The sequence below is a fragment of the Schistocerca gregaria genome, chromosome 9, assembly GCF_023897955.1.
Source record: "Schistocerca gregaria isolate iqSchGreg1 chromosome 9, iqSchGreg1.2, whole genome shotgun sequence".
Lineage (NCBI taxonomy): Eukaryota > Metazoa > Arthropoda > Insecta > Orthoptera > Acrididae > Schistocerca > Schistocerca gregaria.
Window position 1 is genome coordinate 219,974,206 of NC_064928.1, and position 14,971 is coordinate 219,989,176.

A 14,971-nucleotide genomic window follows, 5' to 3' on the forward strand; every position below is an offset into this window, starting at 1 on the left:
CTCACGATGCGATCTAAGTGAACATCGATTTTTTAAAGGCTCTGCCTGAAAGTGGACGAATTAGTAAAGGCAACAGATGTAACCCATTTCAACTCTGGATGGCGATGGCAATGGGACAGTATAAGACGGAGTACGATGCTCGAACTAGTATTGCGCAATGGTAAGGGGGTAAATCTCGAAACACAAAGTTGACGTAACACTTGCATGCGACACGCCCATTTCGCGACTTCCCCTCGAGCCATAAAATGAACGCACCCATCTGCGCACATTCTCCTGTTGCTAGGCAATCTGGCTCAATTACATTGATCGGCCAGCAGCGCGCGCGCCATCCTACGGCCACCTGCTGAACTGCGCGCTCCCGGTCCCTACGTCAATTCAGGACTCAGAGGGGAAGGTGGCATCCTGCGAAAATGTCGGCCGACGTGCGTTTGTCGCCGCTCTTGCTGTCCAGCATTAATTCCATTAATAATGGACTGTCATCGCAAGCAAGGCTATGTGGCGCATTAGTTAAGGGGACGACAACGGTGCAACAGTGTCTTTAACTTGTAGTATATCATATTTCTGATGCGTAGTTTATGCCCTGACTTTCAACAGAAAGAGGTAAGCATTCATTTCAAATCGTATTTCATTTTAATTAACTGTAGTTAAGCACGATAAAAACTTTTCTAGTTCATTCAGTCTCCTAGGCAATTTTCGTTCCAGTTCCTCCACGTAACTCGGTGTACGTACCGGGAAAGTTGTTTGGTTTAGACATTATTTAATGTTATTTATTTAACGCTCATGACGTTGGTACATACTTGCCTGTTTAAAAGCTTCTCACTACAGCATTTGACAGTGTTGTAACTTTTTACAAGTTAGCATATGGTGCCAGTTCAAAGCAAGATCCACTTTATTACAAATTACATACTGTGCGGAGATTACATACCAGTTCTCTGCAAGTGCGCAGCAAGGCATTAACGACTCTTAATTAGTTGTGAAGTGGCCGCTGCTTCATACCGCAGATGTTCTAGAATAAATTCCCAATTGTGTGACAACTTCTTTCCACTTCTTTCAGTGCAGTGTAAGATACTCTATAGTATCTTTCAGAAATTTTTGACGTAGTAGTTTTTGATTCTACATTTAGATGTAGACAATTGTTGGTGAAAAATGCATCGTCAGATAAATGAAACCGAATTAATGCTTTGCGACCTATAATTTCTTGAAAGCCCTCGCATATTCCATATTGAAACCGATGCTTACGTATCCACGTGGCTCAACATTTGTCCAAACGAGAATTTTTGGAACCCCTGTTGAAGACTTCTCCATCACAGAAAAATCAAAACCAGTACTAGGCGGGTTAGTAGTCAATGAATGACACTAGCCACTACAGCTCGGAGGAAGCTCTCTAACATATGAAAGAAAGTAGATTAATCTTGGACCCGCACTCAGACGCTTTAGTCACACAAAATCCACGGCTATCTGGTGTAGTTGTCAATGGCACTATTAGACGACGAAGGAAGCTGTCAGCTAAAAGGGCGTACTTAGAAGAAACGGATGCTTAACTCTTGGATACAACAAGTTCTTGTGTTGTCAGTAGAAGAATAAATTCTGTTCGGGGGGGGGGGGGAGGGGGGGAATTGTGAAGTCGCCAGTTTGAAAATCCGCAGCTGGTGAAAACTTCCGTATTTGAACTTCTAGAATAACGGGTAACCACCAAAGCAGCTGCGTGAATTTTGAAGCAGCAGAGTCTGGGAATCCGCTTGTTGTGACATCACGTTATTGGCGCTCTTGCTAAGTGCGAGTCTTTTTGACAATGAAACGGAATGACACTGAAAACTCTTATTGTAAACCGACCATTCGCTGTTTTAGAGGATTACATTTTGTTTGCCCGGCATCAGCGCCACGTATCCTGCAACTTTAAGGCTTCCGCCGTCTTCCATCCTCGCAGAATGTAATATTGATTTTTCGGCCTGTTGTGACGCAAATGCCCGCGTCCCTATCCGTTATAACTCTTCGCGATTTCTGTACAGTTGGAGGACGCGACATTCTCACCTTTCTCGACTTTGTACTCTGCCTGTTAGATAATTTGTTTTCTAAGAAAGAACACTTTCGGTGATAGGCTACTGAAAAGTCTACCAAATCCAGCAGACGTATGGACCAACGGGGAAGCTTGGCTTTTTTTTGTAGTCCGACTCTCTCATGAAGAACTCGGACAGATTGAATCCTCAGGTCTTGTGAGCTACTCACAACCCCGCGAATCACAGAAAGTGGGACTAACTCTAGCACCAATTCTCTACAGCGCATTGTTGGTGGTGAATATCATATTTTCCTTCAACAGCTGGATATCATGAGACCAGCTACCACAGTACCTGTGATCGATACCCAGTCAGACTCCATGTGAAAGAAAAAGTAAATAAAAACTGAGAAATACGTAACTTCATGTAGAAATATTATGTCTAAGAGTACATGGCTCTTACCCGCTTGTTCCTATCAGGGTTGTTGTAATTTAATTCTACCCAAGAAAGCATGAGGGTTATTTAAAAAAAAAACATATAAAACTCGTGCCAAACTATCAATAAAACCCAACTGTTTTCAGTTATGAAAATTTATTTATTTATATATTGTTCCGTGGGATAAAATTAATGAGAATGTCCATGGTCATGGAACGAGTCAACACATGAAATTATAACACGATAGTAGAAACAGATAAAATGAAATATAAGTAACATATTCAGGCAACAATTCGTACGTTTAAATAAAGAAAATCAACAATGTAACACTGGAATTTGCTTAAATTTTCTGCTCTTCCAGGAGCTCCTCGACAGAATAGAAGGAGTGAGCCATGAGGAAACTCTTCAGTTTAGACTTAAAAGTGTTTGGGCTACTGCTAAGATTTTTGAGTTCCTGTGGTAGCTTATTAAAAATGGATGCAGCAGAATACTGCACTCCTTTCTGCATAAGTGTCAAGGAAGTGCATTCCACATGCAGATTTGACTTCTGCCTAGTATTAAGTGAGTGAAAACTGCTAACTCTTGGGAATAAGCTAATATTGCTAACAACAAACGACATTAAAGAAAATATATACTGTGAGGGCAATGTCAGAAATACCAGACTATTGGTAGGAGTCGACAAGAGGAACGCGAACATATACCGCACATAGCTCGAACAGCCCGTTTTTGAGCCAAAAATACCCTTTTGAATCAGACTAAATGATATATATTTAGCCTCACACAAATTAAAAAGAGCCGTCACATTTATTGGAAGCATCTATTCGCTGTCACAAGAATTTATTTTATCAACACTGTATTTTAACTTTTCTTGAAATATAAGAAATATTTAACTTCTAGAAAAAAACTTTTAAGTCAACGTAGAATCGTAATGATTGTAAATTACAGTTCAGCACGTTTTTGAAGCAGGCAGAAATGTATAGATCTTCACTAATTCATCAGCACTTTTCTCTCATAAATCATTTCGTAGTTTTGACCAAACAAGCCTGTAGGTGGAGAAGATTTTCTCACTGGTTGCAGTACTGGCAGGGCAAGAAATAAGCTTCTCACAAAAGTAACGAATGTTGTTGCTAAGTTTCCTTTTATGCTATTTTCAGTCCATTATCTTCCACCATTTGTTTTGTCGGACTGTGTTAAAATGAATCGGAAAACATAGTGGTAAAAAAATAATCAGAATCTGCTATCCTAAAAGACATAGCGCTATAAATCCACTCTGAATGCATCTCTGTCAACCAGTTTTCTGCACTTTACTCTTGTTAAGCAGTTAATCGTCTCCTCTAAATCTTGGGTCTAGCATGCTATCAATGTAGTGAAAGGATTCCAGTGCTTTTTCCTTTCGTTTTCTTTATTGCGTTCGTATAGGGTCCCAGAGTAGACAATACTCCGTCAGAACTGCTGATATTCTTGGAAGAGTCAGCCATGGGTAGAAGCCGACCTCGGGGAAGATCAGTTTGGATTCAGTAGAAACGTAGGAACACGCGAGGCAATGCTGACCCTACGACTTGTCTTAGAAGATAGATTAAGGAAAGGCAAGCCAACGTTTATAGCATATGTAGACGCAGAGAAAGCTCTTGACAATGTTGACTAGAATACTCTCTTTCAAATTCTGAAGGTGGCAATCATAAAATTCAAGGAGCGAAAGATTATTTACAATTTGTACAGAAACCAGATGACAGTTATAAGAGTCGAGGGGCACGAAAGGGAAGCAGTGGTTGAGAAGGGAGTGAGACAGGGTTGTAGCCTATCCCCAACGTTATTCAATCTGTACATTGAGCAAGCAGTAAAGGAAGGAATTTGGAATAGGAACTAAAATCCATGGAGAAGAAATAAGAACCTTGAGGTTTGCCGATGACACTGTAATTCTGTCAGAGACAGCAAATGATGTGGAAGAGCAGTTGAACGGAATGGACAGTGTCTTGTAAGGAGGATATAAGATGAACATAAACGAAAGCAAAATGAGGATAATGGAATGTAGTCGAATTAAATCAAGTGATGCTGTGGAAATTAGATTAGGAAATGACAGTTAAAGTAGTAAATGAGTTTTGCTGCTTAGGAAGCAAAATAACTGTTGACGGTTGAAGTAGAGAGGACATAAAATGTATACTGGCAGTGACAAGAAAAGCGTTTCTGAAAAAGAGAAATTGGTTAATGTCGAATATAGATTTAAGTGTTAGAAATTCTTTTCCGAAGGTATTCATCTTGAGTATAACCTTATATGGAAGTGAAACACAGGCAATAAACAGTTCAGACAAGGCGAGAGTAAAAGCTTTTAAGATGTTGTTGTACAGAAGAATGCTAAAACTTAGATGGGTAGATCACGCAACTAATGAGGAAGTACTGAATATAATTGGGGAGAAAAGAAATTTGTGGCACAACTTGACTAAAAGAAGGGACTGGTTGATAGTACGCGTTCTGAGACATCAAGGGATCAACAATTTAATACTGGAGGAAAGTGTGAGAGGTAAAAATAGTAGAGGGAGACTAGGAGATGAATACAGTAATCAGGTTTAAAAGGATGTAGGTTGCAGAAATTATTCAGAGACGAAAATGCTTGCGAGGATAGAGCAGCATGGAGAGCTGCATCAAACCAGTCTTCAGACTGAAGACAAACAACGAACCTGGGTTCCATACTAGGACTTTGTAAAAAGATCAATCCTTAGTTTAACAGCTTGTGCAGTATTGGTGCTGTCTGCTTGAAGAAGATCCAGGACTCTACAAACCACCGACAGTTGTCAGAGAAGATGAGGGGCATCTTAACAAATTACAACATGATCCAAGATTCTGTTAACGTTAGTAAAGACTTCTTAAGAGAGCTCTGCTACAATTTCTTCATTTTTTAGAATAAAGTCCTTGTAAACATGGGTCTTGACTATATTGATAATAAGAATTTAAACTGAACTATTTAATTTTCAGTGTAAGAAATTCTCCTACAAAAATAAAACCCATTAAAAACCCAATTTTACTAACTGGATTGGTTTTCTCAATTCTTGTTTCTATGAATCAGCATTCTTTTTTTCTCCAGTGTATATGTCTTATGACAGGTTTCAGCTCTCCATCATGTCCTGTTCTGAGTACCTTCCTTCGTCTATTTGTAATTTCGTCGTCTTCTAATGTTGTCCATCATTCCAAATCTCTTCCTGCCTTATTATCTCAATCTTCCCACTTTTCCGTATATAATTATTTATCTCAGCCAATTTTTTCCCCTTTCTGATCACTTATAATAATCTCCTCTCTTCCCCTTTTTCTCTGTCCCTTCTTCACTCTAAAATCTACCTGTCCACTTCACCATAAGGATCCTTCTTCAAACCCCCATTTAAGAACTTTCTAAATATCTTTCTTCTTTCTTTTTAATTCTCCATGCTTTTCACTGCTGCATAATACTACGTTACAGACATAACAGTTAGCAAATTTTTTCCTCAGTTCCATTGCAATCTTGTAGATGTTAGTAAGTACTTCACGTTTTCAAATGCTCTCACATCAAAAATTTATTTTCGTACTCACTCATCCAGTTGAAACGTTGAGTGCCAAGTTGATTTTATTTTATTTATTTATTTATCCTTTGACAGTTTACACTGTGTGGATTTCGCTCGCTTATATGTAAAATCTGTTGTTATCTGCGTTGTGGTCTTCAGTCCAAGGACTGTTTCGATGAAACTCTCCATGCTGGTCAATCCCATGCAAGCCTCTTCATCTTTCAGTAACTAATGCAACTTACTTTACTTACCCCTGTGCCTCCCTCCACATTTTTTACCCTCCCACACTTCCTTACAATACTAAATCGATGATCCCTTGACATCTCTAATGTTTCCTATCAACTGATGCCTTCTTTTAGTCAGGTTGTGCCACAAATTTCTTTTCTCCCCAATTTTATTCTGTATCTCCTCATTAGTTACATGATCTATCCATCTAATCTTCAACATTCTTCTGTAGCACCACATCTCAAAAGCTTCTATTCTCTTCTTGTCTCAACTGTTAATCATCCATGTTTCACTTCAGAAAATAATTCCTAACTTTTAAATCTTAATTAGATATAAAAAAAATTCCTCTTTTTTAAAAAATGCTTTTCTTGCTGTTGACTAAGCACATTTTATGTCCTCTCTACCACGGCCAAAACCGAGCGAGGTGGCGCAGTGGTTAGCACACTGGACTCGCATTCGGGAGGACGACGGTTCAATCCCGCGTCAAGCCATCCTGATCTAGGTTTTCCGTGATTTCCCTAAATCGCTCCGGGCAAATGCTGGGATGGTTCGTTTGAAAGGGCACGGCCGACTTCCTTCCCCGTCCTTCCCTAATCCGATGAGACCGATGACCTCGGTGTTTGGTCTCTTCCCCCAAAGAACCCAACCCAACCACAGCCAAAATGAGTTATTTTACGGCACAAATATCAAGAATCATCTACTACATTTAGTTTCTCATTTTCCAAACTATCTCCCTCAGCATCACCTGATTTAATTCGAATACACTCCATTGCCCTTGATTTACTTCTGCTTTGTTCATTTTACAATCTCTTTTCGAGATACTATTGCTGTTGTTCATCTTACGATCTCTTTTCAAGATACTATAGCTGTTGTTCATTTTATAATCTCTTTTGAAGATACTGTCCACTCCGTTCAACTCTTCTTCGAAATCTTTTACTGTCTGGCAGAATCGCAATGTCACTGGCAACCCACAAAGTTTTTGTTTCTTCTCCCTTATCATTAATTCTTTTTCCGGATTTATCCTTAGTTTCCTGTACTGTTTACTAAATGTACAGATTGAACCACATCGGAGATTTGCTACAACCTCATCTTACTTCCTTCTTAACAGCTTCATCTCTTTCACGCCCCTGGACTGTTATAACTACCGTCTGGTTCCCGTACAAGTTGTAAATAAGTTCTCCTTACATTGTACCCTTATATCTTCAGAATTTTAAACAGTGTTTTCCTTCCATGTATCCTCTACCTATTCCCGCTTAGCTATTAGCTGTGAATCTTTTTTTAGATGTCTGTTATCCTTTATGACTGCCTTTTTTTGTTATATTCTTTCCTGAATTAAACCGAACGTCACCTGCGTTTTTCTCGGGTTTCTACTAGTCCTTGTCTATTTGCAGGTGATATCCTCTACTACCTTTCTTATTTTGTGTCTCAAAGCTACCCAGTCGTCTTCTGTTGTGTTCCTTCCCCTGCTTCAGTCCCACTTTGCCTAATGCTCTCATTAAAACTCTCAGCAATCTCCGGTTCCTTTTATTTATCTGTGTCCCAATATTTTAATTTCCTGCAGTTTTCAATTTCTGCAGTTTTGATCTGCAATTCATTACCAACAAATCACAGTCAGAGTCCACATTTGCCCTTGAAATGTCTTACCATTTTATATTGGCTTTCGAAATTTGTGACTTGTCATTATATAATCAGTCTGAAACCTTCCAGCGTCCCTAGTTCTCTTTCATACATGCAACCTTCTTTCATCATTTCTTAAAGCAATTGTTAGCGATACTGAATAATGCTCTGTACCGAATTCTACCAGATGGCTTCCTCTTTCATTTCTTCCCCCAGTCCATTTTCTCCTATTATTTTTCCTTCTCTTCCTTCTCCTACAATAAAATTCCAGTCATTCAAAACAATCAAATTTTCGTCTCCATTAACTATCTGAGTAATTTCCTTTATCTTCTCATACGCTCTTTCATTCTGTTGGTCAGCTGTGGAGCTAGTTGACAAATACATTTTTACAACTGTGGTACATGTTGGCTTCCACCTTTAATGAGTGAACATTGTTCTGTAATTTCGGACTTCGCATCAATTTCATTATACTGTGTTAAATTTATTCACTTACATAACATAAGACATAATTTTGACAAATAAGTGAGATCCACATAAAGTTCGTTGCATTTTCATTCAGTCAGCACTTGTTACTTATTCACTGTTCATTCAGTCAGCACTTGTTACTTATTCGCTGTTCATTCACCCAGACTAATCATCCTCTAATGAATATAAGTAGTTGTCAATAAAATATTCTTTAACGGTGTTTCTATATGATAGAAATGAAGTTCACGAGTTTAATGAATTGCGGCAGTTTTTATATAGTTCTACTCTCGGTAACAAAGCTTCTTCAGGCTTTTGTTTTTTTCTTGGACTGTGAATGTTTTCCCCAATTCTACTATTACTTCTATTAACGGAGCTGTTTGTAGGCATGGGGATCTTGGATCCCACAAGCATTTGTGGTATCTATCTTCTTTTTCTATGAACACAAAGTTCTCTCTGATCATTCCATCGCCCATACAACTCTCGTTTGATAAAGTTATTTCAAGCGTGAAAAAAAGCAGACTACGGAAGCGAATTTTGTCTGTGCTGTTCACACCGAAGCTTAAGTTCTGAATACTGCAATGCCCTCGAAACTAATTTTCTTATTTCGGGGAGTGAAACACATCTAAATTCATTTCTCTGAGATCTGTCACACTAGCAGCAGAAATTAGTATAGTTCCATTTCAGAAAGCGATGTTGATACCGATATCAATTGCTATGATAAGACAGTTTACGTCGTTTAGAGAGGACTTTTTTCCTTACAATTCGTCTGGGTTGAAAAGAATTTAGGCATATCAAACGACTCCAGAAACGTGTGGAATAATCGCCTTAGCGGAATCACCCTATACAGAACATGATGGAATTCTTTAAATTTAATAGTTGCAAATTTTTATCGTGAAGATACGAAAGTGCACAGCAATAAGGTTTTAATAATTTTATTCATACGCAATAACTTTAGTTCAATCTTATAACGTTTTCTTAATTTTGTATTTCTTACTAGCATTGTACTATGGATGGTAGAAGATACTGCCTACCACCATTATCGATTGTTATCTGTCCCATTCCATTCGTGCCTGTATGGCTATGTACGTGCTCAGATCACCGTCTCTGTGCGTTCCCTGATTCCTGCTTAGCATTTTATATTTCTTTACAATCTCATTTTTTACACGTCTGTATTCCCTTTCAGTTGCATTTTTATCATTTGTATCAACAATTACTTTACAACTTTGAAAACCCATATTGATTTATTCATATAACTTACATCCACGGTTTTGGTGGCACTTTATAGCAAAATACACCAAGCTTTTTACCTTATGCCTATACGCGTTCAACGTGACTTCCATTTTTTTTTACGCGACACCCGTCCCATTTGAAGTCGATTTCCTGCCAAACTCTCCGCAGCACGTCAGGCGCGACTTGCTCAGTTACGAGGAAGATTCTATCCCTTATTTCTGTGTCTGTGATACAATATTCACAGTCAACGTCTATCTTCAGGAGTTCTGGGAAGCAGGGTGATGCAAAACTTTTTTTGATGTGTGTATATACAACCGCTCGCTCACAGAAAGGTCCGTACCTAAAGCCTGGAAAATTGCTTAAATCACACAAATACCCAAAAAGGGAAGTAGGAGTAATCCGCTGAATTACAGGCCCATATCAATAACGCCCATTTGCAGTAGGGTTTTGGAACATATACTTTATTCGAACATTATGAAGTACCTCGAAGAAAACACTTTATTGACACATAGCTCTTTATACTCATTAAGTAATGAGTGTTATCGACAGAGGATGTGGAATTGATTCCGTATTTTTAGATTTCCAGAATGCTTTCGGCACAGTTCCTCACAAGCGTCTTCTGACCAAACTGCGTGCCTATGGAATATAGCTTCAGTCGTGCGACTGAATTCGTGATTTCCTGACAGAAAGGTCACAGTTCGTAGTAATATACAGAAAGTCATCGAGTAAAACAGAATAATATCCGGCGTTCCCCAAGGAAGTGTTAAAGGCCCTCTATTGTTCCTGGTCTATATTAACGGCATAGGAGACAATCTGAGTAGCCCTATAAGATTATTTGCTGATGATGCTGTAATTTACCGTCTACTAAAGTCATCAGAGGACCAAAAAGAACTGAAAAATGATTTAGATAAGACATCTGTATGGTGCGAAAAGTGACAATTGACTCTGAATAAGGAAAAGTGTGAAGTTATTCACATGACTACTAAAAGAAATCAGCTTAATTTCGATTACGCGGTAAGTCACACAAATCTGAAGGCTGTAAATTCAGCTAAATACTTAGGGATTTCAATTACAAATAACCTAAATTTGAATGATCACAAAGATAATATTGTGGGTAGAGCATTTCAACGAGTGCGATTCACTGCAGAACACTTAGAAGGTGCAACAGGCCTACTAAAGAGACTGCTTAGACCACGCTTGTCCGCCCTGTTCTGGAGTACTGCAGTGCGGTGTGGGATCCGCATCAGGTGGGACTGACGGATGACTTCGAAAAAGTACAAAGAAGGGCAGCTCGTTTTGTATTATCGCGAAATAGGGGAGATAGTGCCACAGCCATGATACGTGAATTGGAGTGGCAATCATTACAACAAAGGCGTTTATCGTTGTGACGGGATCTTCTCATGAAATTTCAATCACCAGTTTTCTCCTCCGATTTCGAAAACATTCTGCTGGCACCTACCTACATGGGGAGAAATGATCATCACGATAAAATAAGAGAAATCAGGGCTCGCACAGAAAAAAATTAAGTGCTCGTTTTTCCTGCGCTCCGTTCGAGAGTGGAACGGTAGAGAGACAGCTTGAAGGTGAATCATTGAACCATCTACCAGGCACTTTATCGTGAATAGCAGAGTAATTACGTAGATGTAGATGTTCATGTAGATAATTTCAACAGTTTTCCTCTCCCATACCATTCGTCAAATCTATTCATCCTATCAGCTAAAACCTATCCTACTTCTTCCACTCCAAATAAAAGCACCAACCCACATTATCCTGGACTCTTGGCCCTTTCCAACTCTCATCCTACATTCCTTCTTCACATCACTTCCTATCCTATCTCCTCTGCATTTATATCCTTACCTAGAGCGCTACCAGGAGACCACAGTACCATCGTTCTCACTAGTTTCTAGACCACACACGTTACCAACAGGCTTGCCCTATTTCAGAGGAAGACTCTCGGCCTACAGGTCCAGATATTCAAAGAGGGTGAAATTATTGGTAGTTGGGAACTCCAGTGTTAAACATATGACCGTCAAGGAGGGGAAAACGTCAATTGTGAACACTGCGTGCATAACCAGGGGAGTCATCCCAGTTATGGAACAGATCCTTCCGTATGGCATGAAGAGCATGGCGTACAGCCAATTACAGGTGGTAGCTCATGTTGGTACTAATGACGGATGTCACTTTGGAGCAGAAGAGGTTTCCCCCGGCTATCTGAAGTGGTAAAAACAGTGAGTTTTGCTTACAAGAAGAAGGCGAAGCTCATCATCCGTAGCATTGTTGATAGGAGCTTTGGTACAGAGACGAGTGGAGAGAGTGAATCAGAAGCTCAGATGGTTCTGCAGCCATGTAATTTGCAGATTCCTTCACTTGCACCATAGGGTGGTGGGGTATCAAGTTCTTATTAGTAGATCAGAGGCCCATTACATACAGGAGGAGGCTAAGTAGTTAGCGGGTGCCATATGGAATGAACTGGTGGGGAGGGGGGGGGGGGGGTTTATAGATTAGGGAGTTGCGAAAGTGTTAAAACAGGGGTTCAATCTCAAAGGGTGCAGGTCAAACATAGGACGAAGGAAGGCCTAGAAAACATTGGTACTATAGTTTTAAATTGGGACCTATGTTGGGAAAGAACTGGAGCTCCATGCTCTCATAGAAGGCACTGAAGCAGGAATTGATATAGTCACTGAACAGTGGCTAAATCTGGGGAAAAGTTCGGGTGAAATTTTGCTGAGGACCTAAAGGTTTCAGAAAGGACAGATTAAATTCAGTTGGTGGTGACATCTTTGTTACTTTATGAAGTCGTAATCTTCTAGTGAAATTTAAAGAGATAGTTGCTGCAAGTTACTATGGGTACATGTCGCACTCGAAAACTCGAATAAATTAATAACTGGCTCCTGCAGTTGCTGAAGGGTTCAAGGAAAAGTTTGAGTCTCATTTCGAACAGGTACCCGACTCATACATTTATAGGTGATGTAACTTCAATCTTCTCTCTATATTTTGGCGGAAATACAAATCTATAGTTTGTAGTAGGCACAAAATGGTAGGTACAAAATGCGTTCCACGAAAATTGTTTTGAGTAATTCCGTGAGCAGCCCACTCGAAGTGTAAATGTTTGCGATAACACACTGGATCTCTTGGTAGGAAACAATGCTAAGTAAATAGAGAGCATCATGACAGATATGGAGCCAGTTGACCACGAGGTCGTAGCGAGACCGAATACCGTAACGTCCAAATTCACCATAACTAATACAAATTATGTCCGTTTAAAAAAGCATACAAAAATTCGCTTGGAAGCTTCCCAAGAGAGAGTCTCCGTTCCTTCCAAACTAACTATGTAAGCGTAGAAAAGATGCAACTTAAATTCAGCGAAATTATATTGATGGAAATTGAGAGATTCATACCAAGTAAATTAATATGAGTCGCAACAGATCCAACATGGTGCGCCAAACAGGTCAGGACATTGTTGTAAAAGCAACGAAAAAACATGCCAGTTTTAAGAGAACACAGAAAATCTCCCACACTGGCGAAGACAGTCAGTACCTTCACTGCAGGACAGCAATGGTAATGTTACTGATGTCAGCGCCAATAAAGCGATGCTACTGCAGACAGTTTCCCGGAATTCTTTCACCGAAAAAGATGCAGTAAATATTACAGGTCTCAAATCAAGAACAGCTACCAACATGTGTATTTTAGAATTAGATACAGTCATTGTAGGGAAGCAACTTAAGTCATTAAACAAAGGCAAGTCTACTGGTCCAGATGTACACCAGTTAGGTTCCTTTCGGAGTATGCTTATGTAACAGCTTCATATTTAACAGTCATATGCAACGCTCGCTCGCTGAAGACTGGGAAATTGCGCACGTCGCATCAGTGCACAGTAAATGAAATAGAAATAATCCGTTGCGTTCTAGGCTCATATCACTGACATCAATTTCCAGTAAGGTTTTGGAACATATACTGCGTTCGACTTAGGTATTAAAATCCATGGAGAAGAAATAAAGTCCTTGAGGTTCGCCGATGACATTGTAATTCTGTCAGAGACAGCAAAGGACTTGGAAGAGCAGTTGAACGGAATGGACAGTGTCTTGCAAGGAGGGTATAAGATGAACATCAACAAAAGCAAAACGAGGATAATGGAATGTAGTCGAATTAAGTTGGGTGATGCTGAGGGAATTAGATTAGGAAATGAGATACTTAAAGTAGTAGAGGAGTTTTGCTATTTGGGGAGCAAAATAACTGATGATGGCCGAAGTAGAGAGGGTATAAAATGTAGACTGGCAATGGCAAGGAAAGCGTTTCTGAAGAAGAAAAATTTGTTAACATCGAGTATAGATTTAAAGGTCAGGAAGTCGATTCTGAAAGTATTTGTATGGAGTGTAGCCGTGTATGGAAGTGAAACGTGGACGGTAAATAGTTTAGACAAGTTAATTCCATATTTCTAGATTTCAAGAAGTCTTTTGACACTAACCTCACAAACGGCTTTTAATCAAATTGCGTGCCTATGTAGTGTCATCTCAATTTCACTACTGGATTCATGATTTCCTGTCAGAAAGGACGCACCTCGTAGTAATTGACGGGAAGCCATCGAGAGAAGCAGAAGTTATCTGTCGTTCCCATAGGAAGAATTACAAAACTCTGCTATTTCTAATCTATATTAACGATATGAGAACCTTTGTAAACAGCCCTCTTAGATTGTTTGCAGATGATGCTGCCGTTTACCGTCAAGACGAATTACAAATTTCGTATTTCAACGAATGCATAATTCTGCCCTGGTATGGTGTATGGTGTATGGTGTGAAAAATGGCATTGACCCAAAACAATAAAAAGTGTGAGGTCCCCCACGTTAGCACTAATTTCAGTTTCACGATGCATATTATCTGGGTTGCAGATGCTCTGTTTTTTCCCCAACTATTCGATATTTCAGCCCCGTTTTCGGCTTTCAGTACCGAAGTATTAGATGAATTCCATTCATATCACCAATATATTTATTGACTTGCAAAATTATCAAAAGGATAACGGCGGTCCGTGCAACAAGCCTGTGTGGAAAGTCTTCAGTCGCCTGAATTATTTGTGGTCTGACTCTAGAAAAAAAATTGAGTGTCGGTATCGTAAAAGCAGAATTATGCATTCGTTGAAATACGAAATTTGCAAATGCAACTACTTTTACCAAAAAAATATGCATAGCAACAATTTATTGGAAGCTGTAATCAGCAACAAAAATATAATTTTCAGTATTAATTGTTTCATTGTGTTCACCCTCAGCCCTAAACGCAGCATATCCTTTTGTCTGGCAATGTTCGTTAATTTCAACAATTTAATCTGGCAATCCCACATACAGGATGTAAATTTTAACTTGACAAACCGTAATGACTCGAATAATAAGCTTCACACAAAAAATGTGTAGAATCCAAAGTTGATTGTTTTCGAGGGGGACATTAGCCCGCCACCCCAGCCCCCTTGGGTCGGGGAGGGAGGCAA

General features: G+C 39.4%; 1 protein-coding gene across 6 annotated transcripts in view; it reads left to right on the plus strand.

The window, feature by feature from the left end:
• The first annotated feature begins 295 nt into the window (after positions 1 to 295).
• LOC126292008 (kelch domain-containing protein 2-like) overlaps positions 296 to 14,971 on the plus strand; it is a 180,428-nt gene continuing 165,752 nt past the window's right edge. For 4 of the 6 annotated variants that reach the window (XM_049985793.1, XM_049985794.1, XM_049985797.1 and 1 more), the window contains exon 1: positions 378 to 600. Coding sequence is in view for 3 of the 6 variants with exons in the window: in XM_049985798.1 (XP_049841755.1) it covers positions 565 to 600 (36 nt within the window). In the remaining 3 variants the exon portion in view is untranslated. Of the gene's footprint in view, positions 601 to 14,971 lie in introns of all 6 variants that reach the window. The other 2 variants (XM_049985796.1, XM_049985795.1) reach the window with 2 other exon arrangements.